Below are 27,594 nucleotides of genomic sequence, written 5' to 3' on the forward strand. Positions count from 1 at the left end.
TTTTGGAGCCTTCCCAAATATAAGACCGAGTCTTATTTCCGAGAAAACCCAGTAAATAGGATGCTAACACTTTCCATCTTTTACATAATCAAGGCAAGACCAGAGTAAATAGACTCCTATTCAAAAAATATACTGCCAAGCAATACTTGTGTCCCCGTCCTTCAGATGCACAATCCAGCTCAACATATTAAGACTGAAGCTTAGATTACTGTTCATAAATGTATTATTTATCCTTGATTCTAAATCATTAAGCAGCCTAAAAGGTCTCACTTGATCCCAATATATTCACAGGATTGGCAAATGCTACTGAGGAATGTGATATGGGAGTTCCTAAAGAGACCCAATTTTTACAGGACCTCTTCTGATGTATTGTTTCTATCATGGAAGCAAAGAAGTCATGGAAGATATGCTTCTCCCCATCAATCTACCCATTCCATTAGATCGGTTGGGAGACCCACTAAACTTCATTCTGCAGAATGTTCTCTAAATGAATTCATTGGGACTGAAATAAGATATAGACAATGCACCATTATTTTCACAATCAAGATTTCCAAATCCTTTCCTGCTCACCCTCTTTCCTCTAGATTGCTGTAGATCAAAATCAATATTTTTTCTACCCATAACAAGCTGCAGAGGACAAAATGCACAAAGAACTTCATTGAAATACATGAAAAAGATACAGAAGTCACTGGCTGGGTTTATACCTCACGGTAAGCCAAAACAAACAGTATTATTGCTTACAGCAATTCAAACCAATTTCTTCACATTGGTCACACCTTCACTATCTGCAGGTGAAGATCTATTAAGGCAGGAGAACAAAGGCAAACAGAACTCTTTCCAAAACTCACCCCCACAGAGAGAAAATGTTCCTACATATGGTTGCTTGCTTCCAGACTTTGAGTTTCTCTGGCTTTATGGGGCAATGTCCAATTTCTATCAAGATGGCCAGTGAGGTTTCCTAACACTTACTTTTAACTAAATCCAGATACTTTAGGAAGAAATCAGGTAACAACAGCACAATGACTCAGATTTAAACATTAAATTTTAAAATCCAAAGACTTAGAAAGGGATAAAACTCAGAAATGGATTAAAAAAGACAGCACTAGAACTCTGGATTCTAGGTTGAAGGATTCAGCTGTTTCAAATCTATTCGTCTATTCTAGATGAAGATCCTTCCTTCACTGTTCGTTCACACGTAGACAACTCTGAAGAGGCTCATGTTAACACCAAGTAAACATTTGTAAAAACAAGTAATGGTATGGATCAGGAGCTGAACTACTACTCAGAATTCCCAGGCTGAACTGCATTTGGCTGAACTGAAACTTTATTAGCTGACTTCGGACCGATCTCTTACCTCTCTCAAGATTGTCTGGGCAAATTAGAGGAGGGTTAAATGCAGGGGGTTGGACTAGAAGACCTCCAAGGTCCCCTCCAACACTTGTTCTTCTGATCAGATCGTATCAGAAGCAGACATTTAAGAGATCCAGCTAGTTGTATTATACCGCTTAAATTTCCATCTGCCCCGCCACTTTTCCAAGCAAAGGAGGCGAGGGAGGGAAGAAAGGGGATGCAGCAACTGCAGGGTTAGCCGAAAGTTTAAAAGTTGTTTCTTGCTCCAGAGTTTAAAACCGCCAGCCTCCTTCCCAAAGCGATTTGAAAACCACCCTGAAGGTGGGATGGAGTGGTGGTGCTACAATAAAAAGTTTGTCAACTGCGCATGCTCTCACCCACCAACCGCGTCCCTTTGGCTTCTCGGCGGGACCTTCATTATTACCTCTCGGCTCAGCGGAGCCCATTTGGCTTGTCTGCGCAAGCTCACATGAATTCTCCCCAGGAGCCACTTGGCGGGCCGCGTCTGTTTTTTAAGCCATGCCAGCGCGAAAGGACCGGTTGCCGTGGTGACGGGACGCGGAGTGTGGCTCGAGCCGGTCTCGAGCCGAGCGGGGAAAGGGCGCGGAATTGCGGCCATTCGCAGCCATGACTGGCATTCTGTGCGATTGGCTGAATCGGGAAGTGAAGCTCTCGCGGACAGTGGGTGAGTCCGAGGAAGCGGGGTGCCACTGCTTTGAGGCGCCGGGCGAGGGGGGGACCTCCTGGTTCCCCGCAGTAGGCTCCTTCAACAGGAGAGAACATTCGTATAATTCCCCCCCCTCCCCAAGCTCCTGTGTTTTCCCTTGAAACCGAGCCCCGCTTCCTTCCTTCGGGTCGGGAAGGAAAACCACTAAAATGCATGGCATTTTAGATATGCTCAGAGGCACCGCGGTATCCATCGTGCTGGATTTTTTGGTGGTGGTGGTGGTGGTGGTTTTGCTTTTGCCACAGCCTTGGAAAACGGGTGCTTGAGTGGACCCTTGTGCCTGCCTTTTTATCTGCTGCAAGAGAAGATTTAAAAAATAATAGAAAATAAAAAAATAATTAGAAAATAATATGAGGGGCCTTTGAGGAGAAAGCAGTGCCACATTCCATTACTGTAGCTTCAAGGGCTTTTTGTGGTATTTGAGAGCTGTATATTAAAAGTGAGTGGATTGAGAGCTCCCTCAGGAAAAAGTGAGAATAGAATAGAATAGAATAGAATTCTTTTATTGGCCAAATGTGATTGGACACACAAGGAATTTGTCTTTGGTGGATATACTCTCAGCGTACATAAAGAAAAATAAAATAGAATGCATTCATCAAGAATCATAAGAGACAACACTTAGCGATAGTAGCAACATAAAATGCTGTAAATTGCCCTTTGAGGGATGAGGAACTATCTGGATACCACAGAAGAATTGCTGAGAAACCAGGATTTTCACACTTCTGACTGAGTTTTTTTCCCCCATGAAAATCCTTTTGGAAGATGTTCCTACTGAGCAAATCCATTTACATATCTGAAATTCCCATAAGGAAAACAAGGGAAGGATTTTCATCACTCAGGATGCTTTTGCAGATTCAAGGGATGCACTTGTGGCTAGGTTCCCTCAATTAAAAGGGACTCCAGAGGGCAAGCAGTCCTTGTAGGTATCTGTTTATTCCATAGTACTTAATGTTTTAGCTACAAGTGCTTTCCCTCCAGATCAGAGTTTCACCCACACTGGAGATAAAATCCTCCTGAGGAGAAGCAGAAGATCCAATGTTCTACTCACTTTAGTTCATAGGGCAGTGATTTTATGTTTGTTTTGGGATTTTATGTTTTGTTACTGGTGTTAGGCTCACTTCAGGCTTATGTTACAATTTTGCTTTTATTTCTTTGTTCAGACCTTCAAGAAGATGTACCACTGATTTTTAGTATTTGTGGTTATTTAAAATCAGATTTTGCTCCTAGGCTGAAAAATTAGGATTAGAAGTTAAGTCTGGCCCCGGGACAACAGATTACATTTGTTGTTAGTAAACTGCCCATAGTCATTTAGGTGTGATGTAGAAATTTAATAAATAAATAGATTTAAAAAAAATAGTGCCAAGTCATGTGGATAAGGGAGTGAGATGGAAATGGTTTACTTGGTGATTCTTCCTAGCATCATTTATTATTTTGAATGCTACCTGCTATTCTATCCATAGGCGCTTAGAGATCCAGCTGTAACTTTTGCTGATCAAACTGTGACCAAAGTAGCCAAACCACAAAGTAGTTTTCAGATTTACAAGATTCTGATACTACAGCTTTACAATGAAGTAGAATTAGTAACTCCTTTGGTCATGTTTCCTGTCTGACAGGGGAAGGCTAACATCCCCACATTCAAAACACTACACATTTTTACTTTATAATATATTAATTTTTTAATTATTTGTTTGTATTATCTTAATATTATTTGAAAAATTAATACTTATTTAAAATTTTAATACAAAATATCATAAAACATTTCCTGGTCTGATGTTTGACTATGCTGTACATTTTAGCATGGGCTATTTCAAGGCTGATATATCTCTTAATGTATCTCAACTTTTCCAATGAAAGTAGCACATTAAAAATTCTGTCATTGTTGAAAATATCTGGGATCCTACTGTTCATAGGTTGCTAAATTATTAAAACTCTTCATTTAGAATTTTAGATGTTGAGAAAGTCTGTTGGTGAGTAAATTATGTGATTTATCTCATGCTAGAGAGTGCACAATTAACTTCTTCACTTAGCTATTTCCATAAATCTATTGAAAGATTCAAAGAAGACTGCTTCCATGTTAACATGGTAACAGGCGAACCACTGTTTATTGATGAACTGTTTGTTTGTTTGATGTTGCCCATATCCCTGGGAATTATGGGCAGCGACAGAAATTTTAAAAAAAATCAATCAAGCCCATTAAATATAAGTTGGGTTGTTATAATGTACATCATGATAATAATGGATGATTATGCATCAAATGAAAAGAGTCATAGCTTATAAACAAAAATACTTTCTTTTTCCTTTGAAAATTAAATCAGATACAGAATCTTTCGCCAGAGAATTTTCTTCTGGTTATCTCATTGGAGAACTTCTAAACAAGTATGAACTTCAGGAAGATTTTGATCAGTTTTCACAAAGCAGGTAGGTAGTATTAATACTCTTTTCACAATGTTCCGATTTACTCTATACTATATCATAACTAAACTAAAGTAGGTTCAATTAACACTTCCTTGCATTGGAGAACAGGGTGGGAATTTGTGCAATTCCCTTCCCACTTTTATATATCTTTCCTTCATTCCTATGTTTGCCATTGCCCAGCCAGTTTCCCACTGAAACACAAAAGAATTGTGATCCTTGATAATCTTCTTCCCAGCTTTTCTGAACTACAATAATCAGTACTCATAGCCAGAATGCCCAATAGTTGTTAAAAGTTATTCCCCAGAATTATCACAGAGATGGCTATGATCTGTAAGGAACCAGCAATGCAGAAATGTGCATTTCCCCCCATATAGTTGCTTCTGCTGTGAAAGAAAACATTTCTTGAACTTTCTCTAGGCCTTTGCCTTTGCATTGGAAAGACTGAGTTTACAAGCTACTTTTGGTGAGTGATGCAAGGCATCACACTATATTGACAATTTTGGATAGTGTGGCAGGGCTCGAAGCTTAGTGACACAGTCTAATCCTACCTAGTTTTTTAAGTAAGTTTGGCTAGAAGCTGCCACTTAAGTCCATTAAATTCCAATGGATTGTATAAGCAATTGATTATATAAGCAATTAAAATTAAATTAATGACCATAGATTTTAGTGGGATTAAAGCTGAAAACGAGGCATGTTTATGAGTTCTGACTTTGCTTTGTTCGATTACTGCCATATCACACATGAGGCTTACTGAAGTATATTAGGCTTGCAGATGAACTCACAAGAAAGTTTTAATATTGTACATATTTATAATTTTTATATTGTCTCAACAGGCTTGCCAATGCAAAACTTAACAACTTTTCTCGCATGGAGCCCACACTTCAACTTCTGGGTGTACAGTTTGACCAAAATGTAGCCCGAAACATCATGACAGAGCAGCATGGAGCTGCTATCAAACTTGTGTACCAATTGTATGTGGTCCTAGAAAAAAAGAAAAAAGCAGGGCTCACTGGAGTTGCCATGGATGCAATGCGACCTTCGGCTAATGCAAAGCTTAAAAGTGTAGGAACCGAAATATATCGTGAGGTGAGCTTGTTTCTGTTAGGACACCTTTCTTATTGGTGAATTTCTGTCAACAAAGCATTACTTTCTTATTTACTCCTTTTGGGAATGAGTGAGGATCAAATGAATATACAGTACAAGGATAAAAAATCCTGTTTAGGCCACTTCATCCATATGTCTAGAGTTCACTGTTTTAATTATTATTTAATAGTGCTTATATTGTATTCCACTCTTGAAAGCCTCTGATACATATTATATTATTATTATAGTTCAACATGCAGTCAATCAGATGTTTGTATTAGATTTGGCATTTTCATTTACCTATCAAGACTTACCAGGGACCTGGCATAGGCAGATACTTTTGTTCAATACTGTTATTGTCACAGGACGTAAGCTGTTCCAAGTAAATCTGCCTTTTGCAATTGACTGATAATAACTAATGTCAATGCCAGTGGTATTCAAGTGATGCTTCAGTTAGAATTACACCTAAGATGAAGGTGGCTAATAGGCCTAATACAGCAGATGTCCCTATCCCCTGGTCCGTGGCCAGCATTGGGCAGCAGCATGCCAGAAATCGGTGTACAAACAAGCAAAGCCACACAAAAACATGTCCCTCTGGTCCATGGAAAAATCTCTGTCCATGGAACTGGTCTCTGGTGCCCAAAAGGTTGGGGGCTGTTGTAACACATTGTACCTGCCTCCTATTTTTATCTCCACAACAACTATATTAAGCAGATTAGGCTGAGTGACTGGCCCAACATCACCCAATTGGCTTTACATACTTGGAAGGAATATCTGGTCTGGTCTGTTCATCTATACTTTAGATTTTGAATAAAAAATGAAAAGACATATTTCCAGTTCTCATATTATTTTCATAAACAAGTTGCCATAGAGATCAGGGTGTTCTCATTAGGAGTGTCCTCTCAGTAAGTTAGACTCTAACCCTTTTCAAAAGTTTATTGAGATTGCCTTTCACAAAGAGATTTTGTTAAACTTTGCTGCAGTATTTTTTAGTGGTTGGCATGGTCGTTTTAAGATGTTTTAAATATTTTCCCCTTCTTAAAAACTATAAAGTAAAAAGAAATCCAACCCCTTAAAGAAACGTAAGTGATTACTTAAAAAAAAACTTGGATTAATTACTATCAAGTTGAAGAAGGTAAACACCTCTATTTAATAATTTGCAACAATACCCTAATTCCATTATATTGCACATATGAAGAATGGGAGCACACACAAGGCTTTCCACCGGACCAACAAGTTCACAGTGTTAATTCATATGGGGATTCATAATACCACTGGCTTAAACCTCTGGGAATTTCTCAAAGTTGTTTCCCATCATACTGGTTCACTGGAGAAAACTGATACTTTAATTACAATCTAATTCTTGGATTTATCTTCTCCCAATGGATATTTATATAGCTCTTTACACTTCCAGTCTTGAAACAATGAGCTGTTGTGTGAAGGCTTGTATTTCTTATCTTGTAAAGTTGAAGCTAGATCTTCAGCTCAGAAAACCAAATAAAGAGATCAGTGCTATACATTTTTCAGAACATATGTTCCCTCACTTCACATACACAATTGCTCCCTCTAAGCAGGTTGTACTGTCACCATCAATGCAAAAATCTATTAAGTTTATAGGTAGTCCTCAACTTACGACCACATGGTCATTAAACAAATGGTTATAACTCTAGGACTGCCTTTACTGCATCTTTCAGGTTTTTACGTTTTTCACATGTAAGCCCCCTTTTCTCTCTCTCGCTATATTATATTTTGCTTGAGCTAATTAAACAAGCTCTTAAACAAGCAGTTTATATATATTTTCCCGTAAGATTGAGATTGTCTTGGCATACATATATATATGAAAAGAAGAAAATAAAAATAGAACATTAAATACTGTCCAACATCTCCAAACAGAGATAAAAGAACTCTAGTTTACAATAATCCTTGATTATTGATGGTCAGTGTAATATTTTTCAATCCAATACTCCATATTCACTACAACTCCAAATACCTTCCTGATGTATTGGTTACAAGTCCCTGAATTCACCATCGGCATGATACTGGTCAGAATAATAGGAATCATACTCCAACACGTCTAGAAGCTACCAGATGAAAGAAGGCTCATACAATTAATGTGGTTGTGATAATCCTTTAGATGAGGCACTTTGCAGCACAGAAAAGCTGTTTGGAAGCCCTCCTTATGAAATCAATCACAACATTTTCTAAGCCTCACTGCTTAGGAAACAGCTCATGGTAGTGCATGTAGGGTCACTTTGCTTCACTAAAGAGCAATATGAAGAGGTGTTTCACAAGCAATGGGGCCTTGTGAAAAAATGAACTTCCCTGTGCATGTCTCAACCCCTGGTCTTATCCAGTAAAATTTATCTTTGGAAAAATAAGCTCCTCTATAATGGATTAAATCTACCAATCTAGGAGAAATAAGATTCTTGTGTTTCTTCCTGTGATGTGTGTGTGTGTGTGTGTGTGTGTGTGTGTATGTGTATGTATGTGTGTGTGTGTGTATATATATATATATATATATATATATATATATATATATATATATATATATATATATATATATATATATATATATATATATATATATATATATATATATATATATATATATATATATATATATATATATATATATATATATATATATATCTGTCTCATTTCATTTCAGAGACTCAAAACACTAGTACCCCGCCAGGCTGACCTCTCACTCCAACAAATTTCAGACAGCTTTCAAAGCAAAGCAAAGCTCCTAGAAAGTAAGATAGTTGAGATGCAATTGGTGAAGCAACAGCAGGCCAAACAGATCCAAGAGGAAAAAAAGGTTGAAGAACTTGAAAAGGTGAGTACTGATTTCTTTCTCTGACTCAGCTACACAATATCTTTATTCCCTGCTTTGTAGTTAATCAGAGGCCAGGTGTATTAGTAAATTGGTCTTTATAGCTTTACTTCCATCACTCTCCCCTCCAGACATGGCAGAACAACATGTCCCAGAATTCTTTTAAAAAATTCCCTGGGTGATTGGACTTTCTAGGTCTTGCAGCTTTTATGCATCTGAAGGGGCCAGGATGGGAAAGAATGGTGTATAGAGAGACTTCAGAAAAGAGGTACTTAAGATTGTATTGTCTATTGTCAGTCATCCAATCACGGTTGTCCCAAAGGTGCTGTATCAAAAAGCAACTGGACTTTCTTTGTTTTTGCTTGAAGACTTTTGCTTCTCAGCCAAGAATCTTCTGAACTTAAAAAGCTTCTGATGAAAAGCAAAACATCTTCAGGCAAAACAAAAACAAAGAAAGTCCAATTGCCTTTTGAAAGAGTACCTTTTGGTTAAGATTGTATCCTATGCCATTAAGAGCAGGGGAAATTGTATTATCTACCAGAGGATATGGGACAATGTTACACAAATTGCAATCAGAAATAGTTACATAAAGCACTTGATTATTTAGCATGCACTTAGATTTATGCATCAAGAGATACCCCAGACACACTTTAAACTATCACTGTTTATGGGAAGAACTGTATGTCTTCACATATAACAGCACATGAGTGACTGTGATCGGAGCCTCCCTCTCCAGGAAGAGACACAATATGTACCAATATGTATGCACAGTACAAATCTGTCCAAAGGCATCCCAGACATGACTGTTGCTTGCTTTTTGAGCAGGAGTTGGGTGTCTGGGAAGACTCCCAAATTATGCACTGGATCTATTTAGGGCAGTATAATCTTGCAACACCAAAGATAACATAGTCTCTAAAACCCAGAGCCCGTCTGGGTCCCTTAGATTCCAGGCACTGGGATAGGATATCATCAGTATCATTTAAGTTGTCAGAGGTAGAAAGGCATAATTGGGTATTATCAATACACCCCATAGGAATGGACAATCTTATCCAGCAGTTTCATGTTGATGTTGAATAGGAGGGGGAAAGAGCACTGAACCTGGTGGAATCCCATAGAGTTTGTATGTGATAAGAGGATAATATTTTAAATTATTAAACATGTGAAAGAGTCATATTAAAGTTGGCCTTAAAATTATATAGCCCTATTGTACAGTTTTATTTTTGCACCCACATATCCATAGCTTTGGGGATGCGGTGGTTCAGTGGCTAAGAGGCTAAATTTGTCGATCTGAAATGTCGGCAGTTTGGCGGTTCAAATCCCTAGTGCCATGTAACTAAATGAGCTCCTGTTACTTGTCCCAGCTTCTGCCAACCTAGCAGTTCTAAAGCATGTAAAAATGCAAGTAGAAAAATAGGGACCACTTTGGTGGGAAGGTAATAGCGTTCCGTGCACCTTTGACGTTTAATCATGCCTGCCACAGGACCACAGAGACATCTTTGGACAGCACTGGCTCTTCAGCTTTGAAACTTTGAGATGAGCACCGCCCCCTAGGGTCGGGAACAACTAGCACATATGTGCAAGGGGAACCTTTACCTTTATCTTATCCATAGCTTCATCTTCATATAATAATACAGATAACAATAATAATCCTCTCCCTAGCCTTATTAGATTATTATGAATGAATGAATGAATGAATGAATGAATGAATGAATGAATGAATGAATGAATGACAGACACTTATTCATCGTAGTGAGACTAGTTAAAACCACTTTCCTGGACAAAACTCAGAACATCCAGGAGTGCATCAGTAAGATGGAACCCAAAGGAGCTGCTAAGAGAATGTCTGAGGCAGCAGCAGATATAGAAGGAAGATCAAGCAGAGGAAGCACCATGGCAGGATAAGACTAAAGAAGATGTACACTGACAGATAGCTAAGGTAGTAGACATTAGAAAATCCTACCAGTTACTATAAAGAGCTGGACTAAAAGGCAGCATTGTGGCACTGATCGCAACAACACAAAAACAGGCATTAAGCACCATGTCCGTAGAGGTCTATCACCCTAGGATCTATGCAGAAATGCCTCAAGAACAGTCCAATACATAGTGGCAGTGTATTGACAGGAACAGCATTCACTGAATGGCAAAATCAAGTAAGTGGCATTGTGTACAGGAACGTTGGCATAGTATATGGGCTAGACCCCGCAAGTCCAGATGGGAGAGCACACAGAAGGTACTGGAGAACAGGAGGGCTGAGATCCTGTGGGATTTCCAGATTTAATAGACAGCAGGTACTGTCCAATCAACTAGACATAATGGTAGTAGATATGAACCAGAAGACAATAGTGGTGATAGAAGTAGCAGTGCCAATTGACAGCAATATCGGGAAGGAGTAGGAGAAGCTGGAGAAATACCAGGGCCTAAAGGAAAAATTAGAAGGTGGGAAGTAAAGGCCAAAGTGGTCCCAGTGGTGATAGGAGCATTCAGGATCGTGACTCCTAAGCTGGGAGAGTGGCTCCAACAGATCCCAGGATCAATGTTTCTATCCAGAAGATTGCAGTGCTAGGAATAATTAGGACTGCACAGAACTTTCAAATTCCCAGTCCTTTGGGAGAAGACCCAAAACTGAGGAAGATGCATATCACCATAGGATTGAGAAAGGATTTTTAAAAACACTTCTATGTGATTAATTTTTATTCAGTAACCAATTTAATACAATTTACTGTCTTTGAATATTTAGAAAATTGCAGAAAAACGCAGGCAGAATGAAATCATGGCCAAGATTCAAGCAGCAGTTATCCAGATTCCAAAACCACTTCCACAGCAGACAGACAAAGTGATTGAAGACCAAAAACTGCAGAAGAAGAAGAAGGAAGCAGAAGTAAGTTATGAGGTTTTATAGTCATTTAAAGAATGCACAGGCAGCGGAATATACTACGTATTTTGATTATCTTGTATCTTGATGTAAATGCGTTCATTTTTAAACACACATATTTCATTGTGCAGTATTATACTTTATTAATCATAATGGTATCTGATAAACTCCTGCATGAAGTAGCAATTGCAGAGGGAGTTAAAACAGGAATGATGGCAGTTTTGTATGTGCTGACATTGTACATATGTATAAAAGGGCAGGGCTTCCATTGTGCTGCCACAAATGCTGTTTTTCCTGTTTTGAAGGCCTCCTACCTTCAGATACCACCATATACAGTACATGGAAAAGAATCTTCAAATCATGCTATTAACAGAAAGAATGCTATTAACAGGGAGATAGATAATCAGAGATTCTTTCTGAGAATCAAATTAAAATGCCTTTCATTAGTTCTTAAGCCAATGGAAGAATATACTTGTATATCATTTGTTCTGCTCCCCTAAATACCACCTGCCAGCAGGAATTCATCCACCAATCTCTCCTTGATGTGAGAACGCAATGGAACCAGGGAAGAGTCAAGATAATCTTTTACTAGGGTTAGGCTCAGAGATCTGACAGCTACAGGGGATCAGCTGACCTGTAAGAACCTGATTTTCCCACTGCCAAAGAAGATTGGCCTCAGATTACAGTGTTCAGGAGTTCAAGGGAAAAGAGAGTGCCTCTGCCTGCTATAATAACAAGAGGAGTTGGAGAGAATAGATAACAACTGTAAGAGTAAGCCTGGAGTGATCTTGAAAGGCTCTAATTTTATAAAAGTTTTGAATTTATTTTTATTTTGCTTAGAGAGCTTTAACTTTACAAGAAACCTTGAAACTTGCTTTTTCTTTCTTTTTTTTTGCTGGTGGCAGTGTTTACTTCTTTTTGCTGTGAAGTTGGGTCCCCTATCTGGTTGTTTTCAATTTTGGGTTTTTTTTAATTGGATTATGGCATAGAAAAGATTGAAGATTTTTGTTCTCTTTTATATTTTTTTCTTTTTCCCTCTCACATTTTTGATAGTAGATCTACCCACTGTCTCCGTCTTGCCTTCTTGTTTTACTCTTGGCTTTTTTTCCACAGAATCTTCTTCCCTTTTTTTCGGCCTTTTTGTTTTCTTTTACCTTTTTACTTTTTTTTACCTTGGACCACCCCATGGTCACTTTGCATTATAATTGACTTTTTTCCTTCCTTTTTTCTTTTTTTTTAACCTTTGATCATCTCATGGTCACTCTGGATTACTATTGATTTTTATATCAAGTGGATTATAATACAGAAGAAATTGGAGATGAGTAAAAGAATAATAACCACTGGCTCTACAACAATACCCTCCTCCTCACCAGCAGGAGGACAAAGAGCAATACAGATAATGTTGCAACAGGAAAAAGAAAAGGGAGAGAAGGCAGTTACCTTAGAGATGATTATGCAAGGAATTCAGAATTTGCAAGTAAAAACAGATACCATCAGAAAGGGAACAGAAAACATGGAAAAAAGAATTGAGACAATAGAACAACGAAACATTGAACAATGAACAGAGAAGATGGAACAAAAAGCAGTTAAAACTGATGAAAAAATTGATAGTATTCAACAAATGGTGATGAAATATGAAGATAGACTACAAAAAATTGAAGAAAAAGGTGACCAAAGAGAGAAGAAAATTGGGGAGATTGATAATAGACTGTGTGTGGTCAAAAAAGATAATATTGGAATACTGAATTGGGAGATGGAAAGGTCAGAATTTTTTCTAAGATTCCAAAACATAGAAGAAGAAAAAGGTGAAAACCTGTTACAAATAATGATAGAAATTTTGACAAATGTCCTCGAGTTAACCCAAGAAAGGATGGCCGATGCTATAATGAAGCATTTTGAGTTTATACAAGATATGCAGCGAGAAATGACCTGCCAAGGGAAGTTCATGTAAGATTTACCAAGAAAGCAATTAGGATGCAAATACTTCAAAAAGCAAGAGATAGAAAACTGGAGTACAAAGGCAAGGAGATTGTAGTTTTGAAGCAAATACTAAGAAAAGTGAGAGAATCGAGAATATCAATTTTTGACTAAAATCCTATTCAAAAAAGGTGTTAATTACAGATGGTTGATACCAGAAGGTTTAATGTTTGTATGGCAAGGACAAAGATACAGAATAGATTCAATTGAATTGAAAAATGCAGGAGCATTTTTCGAAGAACATCTCAGAGGGAAGGCTGAGGAGACGACATAAAAAATCGGTGAGAATCATGAGCAGTGACTTCAGCCTCTACTGAAAAAGAAGAAGGAACAGTAGGCGGGATCGAGATAGAAGAAGGTGCTGTAGGTGGCGTGGATATTAGAGAACTACGAGAACCTAGAGCCACCAGAGCAATAAATTCTATGTATAAAACAAATATGGAAGAGAAGAAAATGATCTCAATTAACATAAATGGACTTAATTCAGCAAATAAAAGAAAGAAAATATTTCACAAACTAGGAAAACTAAAATTGGATATAATTTGTCTACAAGAATATTCAAAAGCAACAGGAATACTTATTAAGGCAACCAAAGCTGGGGAAAATGTTTGCTTCATTGGCAACTGTAAGAAAAGAGGAGTGATCCTTTACATCAAAGATACAATCCTAGTGGAACAAATTTACACAGATGACAATGGAAGAATTTTGATAGTGGAAATTATGGACAATAATAAGAAAATGCTCTAATAGCAATCTATGCACCTAATGATAAGCAAGATGAATTTTACAGAAAACTACACAGGAAAATAATGGATTTGGATTACTTAAATATTTATATGATGGGAGATTTTAATGGAATTGTAGATATGAATATGGATTATTACTCAAAAAAAAAACAACAAAGTCAAATAGAAAGATACTCCCTAAACCCTTTTTTAAAATGATCGATGAGACCACAACCCAATGATAATTAAATGGAAAGGACAAAGAAAAAGATCATTAAACAACATTATATTAAAAGAGAAAGACTTTGTACAGAAAATTGAAAAAGAATTGGCCTTTTTCTTTAAAGAAAATAGAAAAGAGGAGACATCAATGCAGAACCTCTGGGACACAATGAAGGCCATACCAGAGGCCTGATAATTAACTATACAAGGAAGAGAAATACAAATAAAAGACAAACACTTAAAGGTTTTGACAATGAATATAAAGGTCTTGGAAAAGAACTACAGAATTCCCCACAAAAGAAGAACATTAAAGTAAGAATGGATACGATTAAACACAAAATTGGGTTAATGGAAAAAAAGAAAAAAAGGAATTAGCCCAAAAAATTAGGGGTGCTAAACAGAATTACTTTGAAAGTGCTAATAAACCAGGCAGATGGTTGGCATAAAAACTGAGAAAAGAGAGAGACTCAAAGAAGATACTGCAGTTAATGGATGATTAAGGGCAAATATGTTAGGGGAATGAAGAGAAGAAAAAAAATTATACAAGATTACTACTGTAAACTATATGATCACGAGAATACAGAAGAGGCAGGAGTGAAACAGTACTTACAGGAAGCCAACTTACCCCAGATATCCAAAGAAACTGTAACAATGCTAGAAGGCAAAACAACTTATGATGGAGCTAACCAAAGCACTTAAAAAACAAAAAAACAGGAAGGCCCCAGGCCGCGATGGGCTACCAGCGGACTTTTATAAGACGCTGCAGGAATAGCTGTCTCTTCCATTATTAGAAGTTATGAATGAGGTGATGGCAGAGAGGAGAATACCCAAATCATGGTTAAATTCAGATTATAAATTGTTTGGTTCAATATTGGTAGAACGACTTAAAAAATACTTAAGTAGTTTCATTCATTCTGATCAAAATGGGTTTCTGCCAAAGAGACAAATTAAAGATAATATGAGGCTAATCTTAGATACTTTGGAATATTATGAGGCACATCCTGAAAAACAATTGACATTGATGTTTTTGGATGCTCAGAAGGCATTTGACAATGTAAATTGGAATTTTATGCTGTTACAACAGATGGGCTTTAGTAAGAAATTTACTCAAGCCATACAAACTATATATTATAAACAAACAGCTAAGATAATGATAAATGGAGATTTGACAGAGTCTATTGAAATAAAGAAAGGGACGAGACAAGGCTGCCCATTATCGCCATTACTTTTTGTCTTAACGTTAGAAGTTTTAAATAGAAATGTCAGAGAAGGAAAAGAAATAAAAGGAATGAAAATCAAAAAGGAAAAATACAAGCTACAAGCATTTGCAGATGACTTGGTCTTCATTCTAGAGGATCCATTAGAAACAGCACCTAAATTGATAGAAAGAATATGGAAAAGTAGCAAGATTAAAAATAAATAAAGACAAAACGAAGATCTTGACAAAGAATATGCCCACAAGACAAAAAGAAGACTTGACCGAAATCTTGGAGATGCAAGTTACGACCAAGATTAAATATTTGGGAATATATTTAACAGCAAGATGCAGTGCTCTTAAGGACAACAACTACTATAAACTCAAACAACAGATCACGATGGAAAATGGGAAAATCTACAACTTTCGATGATAGGGAGAATATCTACAATTAAAATGAACATTCTACTTAGAATTTTATATCTGTTCCAGACAATTCCAATTAGACTAGGGAAGGAATATTTTGATGACTTAAAAATAGTGATGAAGTACATATGGCAGGGGAAAAAGCAAGAATAAAACTAAAATTGTTACAAGATGCAAGAACAAGAGGAGGATTGGACCTGCCCAATTGGGAACTATATCATCAGGCAGCAAGTTTGATGTGTGTTAAAGAATGGATAACACTAAGGAATACCAGATTATTGACCCTTGAAGGACATGATCTATTGTTGGGATGGCATGCCTTTTTATGGTATAAGAGAACTATAACACGGGTATTTTAGAAGACATTACCTACGGGAGGCTTTGCTACTAAATTAAGAGAAGATTAAAAGATAATATTATTTAAAAATTCACATCTGTCTATCAATTATTGAAGCCTTTTCATACGCAATAATATACAAAAAGGAACAGTTAGATATGGAGAAATATTGAATGCAGAGGGTGAACTTAAATCGTGACCTGTCAAAACCGCGCTCGACTAAGCCGCGCCCGATTAAACCGCGTCGCTGACGTCACCAACGGGGCGACAACAGCCAGCGCAGAGAAAGAAGGGTGCTTTAAATAGCGCTTTGAAAGCAAGCCGATTCAACTTAAGGTAAGGGTTAGCTTTAGGGTTAGGTTTAGGGTTAGGTTAAGGGTTAGGCTTAGGCTTAGGTTTAGGATTAGGTTAAGGGTTAGGGTTAGGGTTAGGTTTAGGGTTAAATTAAGAGTTAGGATTAGGTTTAGGGTTAGGTTAAGGGTTAGGTTTAGGGTTAGGTTAAAGGTTAGGGTTAGGGTTAGGGTTAGGTTTAGGGGTTAATTTTAGGTTTAGCGTTTACAGCGTGCTTCTGTCTCCGTGCTGTTGTCGCCCTCTTGATGTCAGCTACGTGGTTTCGACGAGCGCGGTTTAGTCGAACGCGGTTTTGTGGTGGAACCAACTTAAATATATGCAAGAATTGGAAAAGGAAGGTATAAAAATGAACTGGTTTTCATATGTGCAAATACAATCTAGATATGACAAGGATTATAAATAGGAAGGTTTTTATGATAAAATGACTGAGTTAGATAAAATTTTGATGGGTACTACCGTGTTTCCCCAAAAGTACAACCTGTCCTGAAACTAAAGCCTTGCCACATTTTTTACATGGGCAAAAATATAAGCCCACCCCCGAAAATAAGCCCCCTGGACAATGCCCCCCTCTGGCCAGGCAGAACACCACTCGCCAACCTAGCAGTATCCCGAAGGTATCAAGCCGCAGGGACGAGGTGGGGGCAAAGGCGCTCACGCGTTGCTTGGTGCTTTCGAGGTTCTATGATTGTGGGCTTCAGAGCGTACAACCATAGAGCATACTCCCAGAGCTACATCCGTCCTCCGTTGCAGCTTTCAAAGCACGGAGGTATGATACCACTCTGGGAGTACGCTCTATGGTTGTATGCTCTATGGTTGTACACTACCATAGAGCATACTCCAGAGCGGCATCCATCCTCCGTGCTTTGAAAGCCGAAAAAGAAAAACAAGCGGTGGGTGGCGCCAGCAGCGGAAATGCCCTGGCTCTGCAGGTACTGTAGAGTTAGCCAAGGGCATCGTGAGCCTGCAAGTTGCACAAGCGGGGAGCGGAAAAGTTGCTCACGCAATCCCCTCTCCAGCCATGCAGAGCCCCATTCACTCACCTAGGGGCATTCTGAAGGCAATGAGCCACGGGAGGTGGAGGACGGCGAACAGGCGCTCGTGTTGCTTGGTGCCTTCCAGGTAGTGCTAGAATGGTCAGCGGCGCTGTGCCCGGCTAGAAAGGGGGGTTGCCGGGCGGCTGCTCACGAGTGTGGTCACCTCATGGCTGCTGTGTTGCTGCTGCGACAGCACAACACAGCCATTCGACCCTGAGGCTGTGCCCGGCTCTTCGGGAGCCTGGTCGCAAGGGAGCAGGCGCCCAGCAACCCAAAAACAATAAGCCCTCCCCTTTAATAAGCCCAATGCCATATTTTGTGGGTCAAAAAAATATAAGACCCTGTCGTATTTTCGGGGAAACATGGTAATGAAAAAGTAATTAAAAAACTTTATGGACACTTACTAGAGGTTAAGTTAGAAAAGGAACAAGTTAAAGGAACTATGATAGCTTGGGGAAAAATTTTTGGGCATGGGATCAAATTAGAGAAGTGGCAGAAATTGTGGTCTCAAAATTACAAAATGACAATGTCAACAGCATATAAAGAAAATTTGTAAAAGATGTTTTACAAGTAGCATCTACCCCCCGACGAGAATAGCAAGAATGTTCAAGAATAAATCAGAAAAGTGTTTGAAATGTCATCAGACACTGGGTTCATATTACCATATGTGGTAAACTTGAGCAGAAGCTAAAAGATATTGGACTAAGATCCATACGTGGTTGGAGAAAATGACACAAAAACATATAGACTTTAAACCAGAGACTTTTTATTGGGAATTATACCCGAAATATATAATAGAGACTTGAAATATTTGGTTGTAAATGTTTTAATAGCAGCTAGAATTGTATTTGCAAAAAATTGGAAAAATGAGAAAATACCAACGCAGGAGGAAATTATTCAAAAAATTATGGAATGTGCGGTAATGAGTAAATTGACATTTGAAATTAGAGAACAAGAAGATGAACAATTTTACAAGGCTTGATATTTGTTTTATCAATGGTTAGGTAAAACATCATGGTAATGGAAAAAATGGGAGAACTTTTTATATTTTAAGAATAATAGAATGAAGGGTTTAGTACTGTTAAACAGATTAGAACGATGTAATAGAATGATCTTGTATGTATGATTTAAATACATAGAATATTTTTGTTTAAAATGTAGGAAAAATAATTGAAGTTGAACTAGTGATACAAAATGATGCTGTATGTATGGATTCTATATTTAGATTATGTTGTTTAAAATTAAGGAATAATAATTACAGTTGAAAAATTGACATATAACAATAATGTACTTATGTTTATCTAATGAACAATTTGTGGTTCAATATATAATTGTAAGTGATGACCATGGAAAGGACGCACAAAATCTTGTAACCAAACGACACGCTATATGAAGTGGAAGAAGGTTGTATGTGTTTTATGTTTTTGTTTGTTTAAAAATAAATTTAAAAAAATAACAAGAGGAGTTGCATTAATCTCACACTCTGCAGGTCACCTCATTGCAACCCCGCAAAGTGATCTGTGAAGTCTCTTAGACTACATCCACATAAAACTGCTAGAGTTTGTTCAGTATTTAATGGGAAAATAATATTTTAACAGTGAGTACATAAGGACACTTTACAATGGCTCACGTATAGATGGGAATGAGATAAAGTATCATCATAAGGATTTTGTACTGCAGTTAGGTGCAAATTGGGGGGGGGGGGGGGAATGCTGTAGTAACTATATATAACTGAAATTCAGATCATTAGACTCAGAGTTGGAAATTCACCCCTTTTTCTTTTTCTTCATAATAAATATCCAGAAGAAGGAACATTCATAACCTACACATATCCCTTCAATTAGATAGGAATACATATAAATCTAGATAAAGGTGTTTTTTTCATAATTTAGATCCGTATATATTATGGCTAAGTAATCAGCAGGCCAACCCCTCACCAATCTATTTATGGTCCTAAGAATCATCAGGGTTTAATTTTTCAGACTTTTTTGGGGAATTGGATAGATTTGGAGGCAAAATATACCTTAAACCTTGCAGAGGCACCTGTTTTGTTGCTTAATACACTTACTCCCAAACAACAAACATATACTTCCAAAAGACTGAAAAGGTTTGTTAAAATTTACCGTACTGCCATGTTAAAATCCAATGCAAACCTGTTATCCTCCCTTTCTCTTTCCTTCAGAAATGTTTTGAGGATAAAGTACACTGTTCCTAAGACAGCAGAACAGGCATATTCCCCTGATTATTTAATAGCAATAGCACTTAGACTTATATACCGCTTTACAGTGCTTTACTGCCCTCTCTAAGCAGTTTACAGAGTCAGCATATTGCCCAACAATCTGGGTCCTCATTTTACCCACCTTGGAAGGATGGAAGGATGAGTCAACCTTGAGCCTGGTGAGACTTGAACTGCCAAATTGCAGGCAGTCAGCAGAAGTAGCCTGCAGTACTTGCACTCTAACCACTGCACCACCGTGCTACACACATAGGGCAGAACTCATATTATTTGGGTGAACATACCACCTTTTATTGTATTCACTTGTTTTAGTAGGCTCTCGTTGAGATAATGTATGGATATGTTACATTTCTGCTTGCCCTGCTGGCACTGCATTTATTAGAGAGAAAAGCTGCTCTTGGAATCAAAAATGTTAGTGTATGAAGTATAAGAGTGAGCATATAAAAATGGGGAAAAGTGGTAAAGATCTCAAGTTCTTGAATCTGTTCAGGAACAAGAGGTGGGGGGATATTGTAAACTCTTAATAAACATATTTCAGTTAACCATTGTTCATTGTTCCATTTGTTTATGTGGCTTTTGTTCTATTTGCTTATTTCACTTTTTAAAGTGAAATAAACATGAACAGTAGTTAATTTGCGCAATACAAATTAAACCAATGCATTTACAGAAATATTTTCCTTGGTTCTCATCTAATCACTTAAAGTTTGCAATACTGTCAGACACATGTGCTGCATGGATGACATAACTTAATGAAACTCCAATGCACTTTACTAACCTTACTGGCACGACACCATATTTTTGTTTAGCAAACATCTTGAACAGTAGAAATCCCATGGCACAGTGCATTTGTGCTTTGAACATCTTGTTAATTTGTAATGGGATGCAATAAGGAATTAAACAGAAGGAAATGAATTGAAATATGCTTACTTTTTTCTAGATCACATATACTGAAATTAGGAACTTTGAAAAACAAATGAAGAAAGAGGCTGTTGTACCTGCCAAACTCACAGAGAGGTGACGTTATTTCCAATAAATTTTGCTCTTGTTTTTCTGCTGGGCAGTGTGAAAATAGAAACACCCTTCTATTTGCCAAATACCTTATTAATAAGCTTTTGTTTCAGTCATGCAGGTGGTTAAATATGCTGTATTTATACTACTGTACTGACATAAAGCTGCTGGATAGATATGCTACCATCCGTAATTTCATTTTTCACTGGGAATACTTCATATTTTTCCACGCAGTTGAAATGTCAGCATATACTTCATTCATCAGCTATTTTACTACCAATAGCTTGGCATCGCCCAGCCATCTCTTATGCAATATAAATCCTGTCCTGATTAGTATTCTTTTGGCACAACAAAAGTTGCACAACTGTAGAAGAAGCTATAAATTTCTACTGGAGAAATGCTGATTGTTTCATAGGGGTGAGGAGTAGGGCATAACATTTCAGTTAACATTTTGGAGAGAACTGACTTCGATAACTAGATTATGGAAAATCTTAAATCACTCTGGATCACTTAATACTACAAAGTGCACCGGGGAGAAATGATGTTGTGGACATTGTTAGTAGTTTCATTCTTCTCCCCTGACTCTACTTATATGTAATATGGCCTGACAGTTTTGTTTTTACAAATGTTTCTCCCAAAGTAGAGTTCATGAGATCTCTGCCAAAATATTCAGTCTTAATAGAAGAGCAGTCTGGTGATACTTAACTTGTTAACCCCAGTTTGGCACAGAAAAGAGAAGACTATTGAAAAGAAGGAGCTGACAAAGCTCTGAAAAGTAGAGCTCAAAAGACTACTTTAGTACACACAAGTTATTTCTCTTTTACTGTTTTTCTTTTGTTTCCTATCCATCAGATCTTTTCCCCAGCACTGCTATAGATAAGGGGATAATCCAAATTAGGACCATGAGATTATGGGGTTAAAGGAATTAAATCATCAAGTCTTAATCCAGATGGAGGCTTCGTTGCTTGATCGTTGCCATGGAAACTAGTTTTAGAGTTAAAGGCAAGGATGGGTTTTTGTGTGTGAGAGAGCAAGTGATAGCTGTAGGTAGGATATAAATCAGGACAGTGAAGAATGCATAGGATTATTTCCTGTTCAAGAAGCGGTCAGGTTATCTACAAAAAATAAAAAATAAATGGAAAAAGGATTCCAAAGCCATCCTAGTCTTGTGATACTTTGAAGTGTATATAGGTAGTCCTTGACTTATGACCAGTCACATAGCAATTGGTTGAAGTTATAAAAAACCTGTCTGCCCCAAAAAATATGTACAACCACTTTCTAAAGTTCTGAGGCTGCCCTCCCCCCAAGATCATTTGACCGCATTTTGGGCACATGGCCAAAACGATGGCTGTTTGCAACATTTGGCAGTCAAATGACCACAATTTATATTTTTTTGCCAGAAATTGGTCTTTACTTCTGGTTTCCCGCAAAAATCATAGTGAATAATGGGTTTGCTTAACAACTGCCATGGAAAAGTTCATAAAAATGGGTCATGTGGTTACCTGCTTTATGATTGTTACAATTTAGTGACTGTAATTGCCAGAGTCAGTTACAGATGTAACTGGAGGCCTATTTGTATGTGTATTGATGGTGTTGTGAACATTCTAGTATAATATAAAATATAAAAGAAAAATATATACCAATAACACTAATATAATGCAATATAAAGCAACAGATAAGAAGCCATTTTTTAATTCTTTGTGTAAAGCCTGTAACACCAAATGCCCTGTATTATTTTCTTAGCATGCTAAATGCATTAAAGCAGGCCCAAGAACTAGCTACGGCAAAACCAGTTATTACTGACCTATTGAACACCTACTCGGATGATGAATATATTAGGAAAATTCAGAAACGTCTTGAGGAGGATACCTTTGCTCGAGAACAACGGGAGAAGAGAAGGAGAAAGATGTTAAGGGAGCAACTCATAGCTCACGAAGCGCAAGAAGTGAGTTAGATACGTTGCCTTCTGATTTTTTTAGATTATACTGTTGCGAATTAACCTGTTTGAAAAGACATGAAAAGTAAAAGCTATTATGAAACCTGTTTGGAGAACAATTTACCTTTACTGGTAAAAATAATAAGCACATTTTTGACTTCTGGATCAGACTTTAATGTTAAGCATAGTGATATATATATTTTTTTAAAAGCTAGCATGTTATTAAAAGTATAAAATTTGGAACTGTAAAAAAAAAAACTAAAAATGAAAGACAGGGCAAGTTCTTCAAATTTAAAAATATAGCATCTTGATAGGTGAAACCCTGGTTTTATGAGTGCATCAGGACTGGGGGACTAAGAATTGCTGATGGCAAATCATCCGTTTTTACTAGTACCTTTAGCAATATCTTTAATTTCTTTATCCACAAGCCCTTGAAATAAACTGAAGCTAATTAACCCCACAAGAGGTCAGTTGATGATACTATGCAACTTGTTTCCTGTTTTCCTGAAAGTAAACCCCTTTCAGTTGAATTGAGATTATTCCTCAAAGATCACTTGAACTGACAGGGCTGAGAGAAAATGATCAACCAAGGTCTCCCAGCAGGCTTTGTGCTTGAAGTAGGACTACACTAATGGTCTCCCAGTTTCTAGCAAAAGCTGTATATTGCATCACTGTTGTTGGTTTCTTTATTATTTTAGGAGGCCTATAGAGAAGAGCAGCTTGTCAACCGACTTATGAGACAGTCCCAGCAAGAGCGGAGAATAGCTGTTCAACTTATGCATGTGAGGCATGAGAAAGAAGTCCTGTGGCAAAACAGAATTCACAGAGAAAAGCAGTTTGAGGAAAGACGCCTCAAAGAATTTCAAGAAGCTCTTGATAGGGAAGAGGTAGATATACATTATTTTCATCTTTGTTACTGTATTTTTCTCTTTTGCATGTCCCTCCCTAAATGTCTATGGAGATTCTCAGTCATCCAGGTCATGGTTGTCCCAAAGGTGCTTTTTCAAGAGGCAACTGGACTTTCTGATTTTTCTTTGAAGAAGAAAGAAGCTGAAGAAGCTTCTTGGATGAGAAGCGAAATGCCTTCAAAGAAAAACTAGAAAGTCCAGTTGCCTTTTGAAAAAGCCCCTTTGGAACATTTCCCTCCCTAAGTGACAAAACCACCAGAGAATGTGATTATCTTACCATGGGACAGTGCAAATGATTATACATGTAACCATATTGCATAGTAGGAGATTACTGGATAGTGTCTATGAAGCATGTGCTATTCTTCCATTCTTCTGGAAAAAGTTATCTTTTTCATCCTTCAAAAGAGGTTGAAAGATTTGATCGATAGTGTTCACCAAAGATTCACTTCCACGTACAGATAGTCCTCAGCTTATGACTACAATTGAGCCCAACATTTCTGTTGTTGTGTGAGACATTTATTAAGTGAATTTTGCCCGATGACCTTTCTTGCCACAGTTGTTAAGTGAATCACTGCAGTCGATAAGTTAGTAACATGGTTGTTAAGTGAATTTGGCTTCTCCATTGACTTTGCTTGTCAGAAGGTTGAAAAAGCTGATCACGTGGCCCGAGGACATGGCAATCGTCATAAATATGAACTAAGTTGTCCATATTAACATGGTTCACTTAACACAATTGTTAAGTGAATCTGGCTTCATTTAATTGATTTTGCTTGTGAAAAGGTTGCAAACAATCACATGAACTTTGGGCATGTGCAAGAGTCATAAGTATGCCAAGCATCTAAATTTTGATCACATGTTCATGGGGCTGCTACAAAGGTCGTAACTGTGAAAAATCATAAGTCACTTTTTTCAGTGCCGTTATAATTATGAATAATCACTCAAAGAACTGTTGTAAGTTGAGGATTACCTGTGGGTAGTTATAATACAGTGCAGTCCTGTACAAATGGTCCTTTTGAAGCCACCAGAACTTTATTTTGAAATGATAGGAACATCCACTAGAGGCCACAATTCTCTTGTGTGCCAGAGAGACGTATAGGAAGCTATAGAATCAGAAAGATGTGTCCTCATTTAGGTTCTTACGTTTATAGCATATTTGAGGAGCTCAAATGAAAGAATTAACAGAATAACAGTCGACAGTCATGTTCTTCTGCCTTCTAATATAGTTAGCAGAATTCTAACTTTAGTAACAGTGGAATAAATGGGTTAACACACTGGTTGAAGAATGTCTTTTATGAAAAGGAGATGATTAGTGGACAAAAGTCCAGTCAAAGAACATTTTGAGGCTTGCTTGGTCCAGTCCTTTCAGAGGATGAAAATAGTTCACACCTTGTTTTGGTCAGACACATCAGTTTACAAGATACAAATTTGATGGTATGTCCCTCTACTCCAGATTCTTCTTATATGTTCATGCAGATCTGATGGACTGCATTGATTGCTTTCCTTGCTGTTACAAAACAGAACCAGTAGTGCCTGGCAGGTTCCTTAAAGAGATCAACTCTTTAAGCAGATCTCTTTAAGGAAAAGAGATCTGACTTGCATCATACTTAGCTATTAAGTAAGCAAAATAAATGCTTATATTGGGTATCCTTGGCAGGTGTGGGTCGAGCAGCAAATGAAAAAAAGGGATATAAAATGTATTCTCAATGCCCTTTTTATGCGCACCATGGTGCTCCACACATGTGTACCGTGTTTCCCCAAAAAATAAGACAGGATTTTATTTTATTTTGACCCCTGAAATAAGCGCTTGGCCTTATTTTCAAGGAGGTCTTATTATTTTTGGGGTGCAGGAGGCTGCAAGTGTGGTCATCTCATGACTGCTGCTGTGTTGCAATATTTTCGGGGGAGGGCTTATTTTAGCGCATGCACTCAAAAACCCGATTGGGCTTATTATCCAGGGAGGTCTTATTTTCAGGGAAACAGGGTATAAGGAGCAATGCTTATGTTGCAACCCTTGTTTTGACATTGATATCATCAGATTCTGAAGATGTTCCAGTGCTTATTCAAATGCTACAGGTGTTCAGGTGGATATTAAATCAATATCAGTATTTAATCTGGAGCTGATATAATCTATTTCTGAACCAATATTTTTTGCTAGAGCTATGCAGTGCTTTAATTCTAATTCCAAAAAGATAGTGGTTGCCAAACATAATATGTGGTTGCCTTCTTTAAAACATTGATATTATTCTGTTCCAAGAACAGAGGATGGAAGAACGAAAGTGAGACAGAATAACATTGGCTAACTCTATTAGTTCTAACAACTCGGCTAACAGTGACAGCTCAGCTAACAACAACAGCTGATTCCCGTCTAACAGCTCCTTTCATAGTCAGCTGTCAGACGGACAGCCAATCAGGATGAATGTCTCTTCCCGCTTGAACAGCTGACCGGAGTGAAGCCTTAATACCCAACAGATATGTTTTCCCAGAATCCTAAGGCTGCTTTTTTCAGCTCTTTCATGATTCCAAGAAAAGCTATTGCTGGTCTCTAAATCGTTGACTTCTCAAGCTGACTTTCCTTCCCAAGGATTTATATAAGATTTATATAAGAATGTATTTATCTGGACTATTAATAATGACCGCAAAGTTTAGATAATGAGCTTTCGTGCTACATTTCACTTCTTGTCTTATCAATTTGAGGAAATTGACCAGTTTTTCCCCCCCATCTCCTTTTAGGCTCTTGCAAAACAAGAAAAAATTGAACTCGCAGAACAGGCCCTTAGAGAAAAACAACTGCATACAAAACTTGCTGCTGAAAGAGCTGAGGCTCGTTATAAGAAGCATTATGACATTTGCTGGGAGGTGGTTGAACAAATCATTGATTTAGCAACTAAAATAGGAGAATATAGAACACTAACAAATAAGTAAGTCCCTAATATATACAGCTTTGTTTTTTGTTTGCTTTGGTTTTGCATTCCCTTTTGGCTATGTTGGGGAAAGTGAGCAACATAGAAATATACAGAAATTGATTCTCAGGCATCTAGATGAGAAAACAGCAATGAAGCCCGAGTAAAATTTGGGCTTGAGAACTCAATATATAGGAACAATTGCTGAGATCTGTTGAGGTGTCATCTACAGTCCAACCAGTGTGAGCTCACCATATGGAGATTTAAGAAAAACCAATTTCAGATGAATCCACTAGTTATAAAGTGTCTTTTTGTCTTGGCATCAAGGAGGCATCCTCCTTGGTTTAATTTTATTTCATTGCCTTATAAAAATCTAGTGATTGATCTACACTTTGAGCGAGGGAAAGCAGTTGTGCCTCATAGTTTTCTTTAGGTTGTTTCTGTTAAAATCCACTCTAATGGAATGCTGTCAACGGAGTTATAAACATTTAATTAAATAAGCTGTAGGAAAGTTAAAGAGTGAATTCTAACTTGAGTTTCCTTTGGTTGGTACCCATTAGAGTGGTGAACTCCATCTCTCAGCGTTTCCTGCCACCAAAATGGGTATTGTGTGTTTACATAACCTGCAGCTCCATATAAGTTACATAACTTAAAGCAATGCTTCTCAGCCTTGATCACTTGCAGATGTGTGGAACTTTGGCTGCTTGAAGAAGCATGTTGGGTGGGGAATTCTGGGACATCTTCAAGTGGCCAAAACAGAAACACTGCCTTAAAAATATCTACCCTACAGATCTGTTCAAAATATTTTTGTGCTACCTATCAGTTTGAAAAGTTGGGAGTGGAACCTATTTCTTAAGTTATGCAATTAATGCTCAGAATAACATTAGTAAAATATAAACAGTACCAGCTAAAGAGCATTTCGTTGTATAGTTTTTTTGTGATAAGGCTATATACGTATACCTATCTACTGTTAGAGATGTTATGCTGAGATATACTCAGTAGATTAATGCATTATTTCAAGTAATCACAAATATATTCTTAGTAAAATAAAAATAG

The 27,594-nt window shown here is 37.5% G+C and overlaps 1 protein-coding gene across 3 annotated transcripts in view; it reads left to right on the forward strand.

Annotated features, from left to right (window-relative positions):
• The first annotated feature begins 1,811 nt into the window (after nucleotides 1-1,811).
• SPEF2 (sperm flagellar and cilia associated 2) overlaps nucleotides 1,812-27,594 on the forward strand; it is a 124,601-nt gene continuing 98,818 nt past the window's right edge. For 2 of the 3 annotated variants that reach the window (XM_087715404.1, XM_087715403.1), the window contains exons 1-9: nucleotides 1,813-2,035; nucleotides 4,393-4,495; nucleotides 5,326-5,578; nucleotides 8,244-8,414; nucleotides 11,149-11,289; nucleotides 20,724-20,800; nucleotides 22,538-22,739; nucleotides 23,429-23,617; nucleotides 26,369-26,556. In XM_087715404.1, coding sequence (XP_087571530.1) covers nucleotides 1,978-2,035; nucleotides 4,393-4,495; nucleotides 5,326-5,578; nucleotides 8,244-8,414; nucleotides 11,149-11,289; nucleotides 20,724-20,800; nucleotides 22,538-22,739; nucleotides 23,429-23,617; nucleotides 26,369-26,556 — 1,382 coding nt within the window. In that variant the 5' untranslated portion in view covers nucleotides 1,813-1,977. Of the gene's footprint in view, nucleotides 2,036-4,392; nucleotides 4,496-5,325; nucleotides 5,579-8,243; nucleotides 8,415-11,148; nucleotides 11,290-20,723; nucleotides 20,801-22,537; nucleotides 22,740-23,428; nucleotides 23,618-26,368; nucleotides 26,557-27,594 lie in introns of all 3 variants that reach the window. The other variant, XM_087715402.1, reaches the window with a different exon arrangement.

Source organism: Thamnophis sirtalis, unplaced genomic scaffold, assembly GCF_051295495.1.
Source record: "Thamnophis sirtalis isolate CommonGarterSnake01/CBP01778 unplaced genomic scaffold, rThaSir2_p1.2 scaffold_5, whole genome shotgun sequence".
NCBI lineage: Eukaryota > Metazoa > Chordata > Lepidosauria > Squamata > Natricidae > Thamnophis > Thamnophis sirtalis.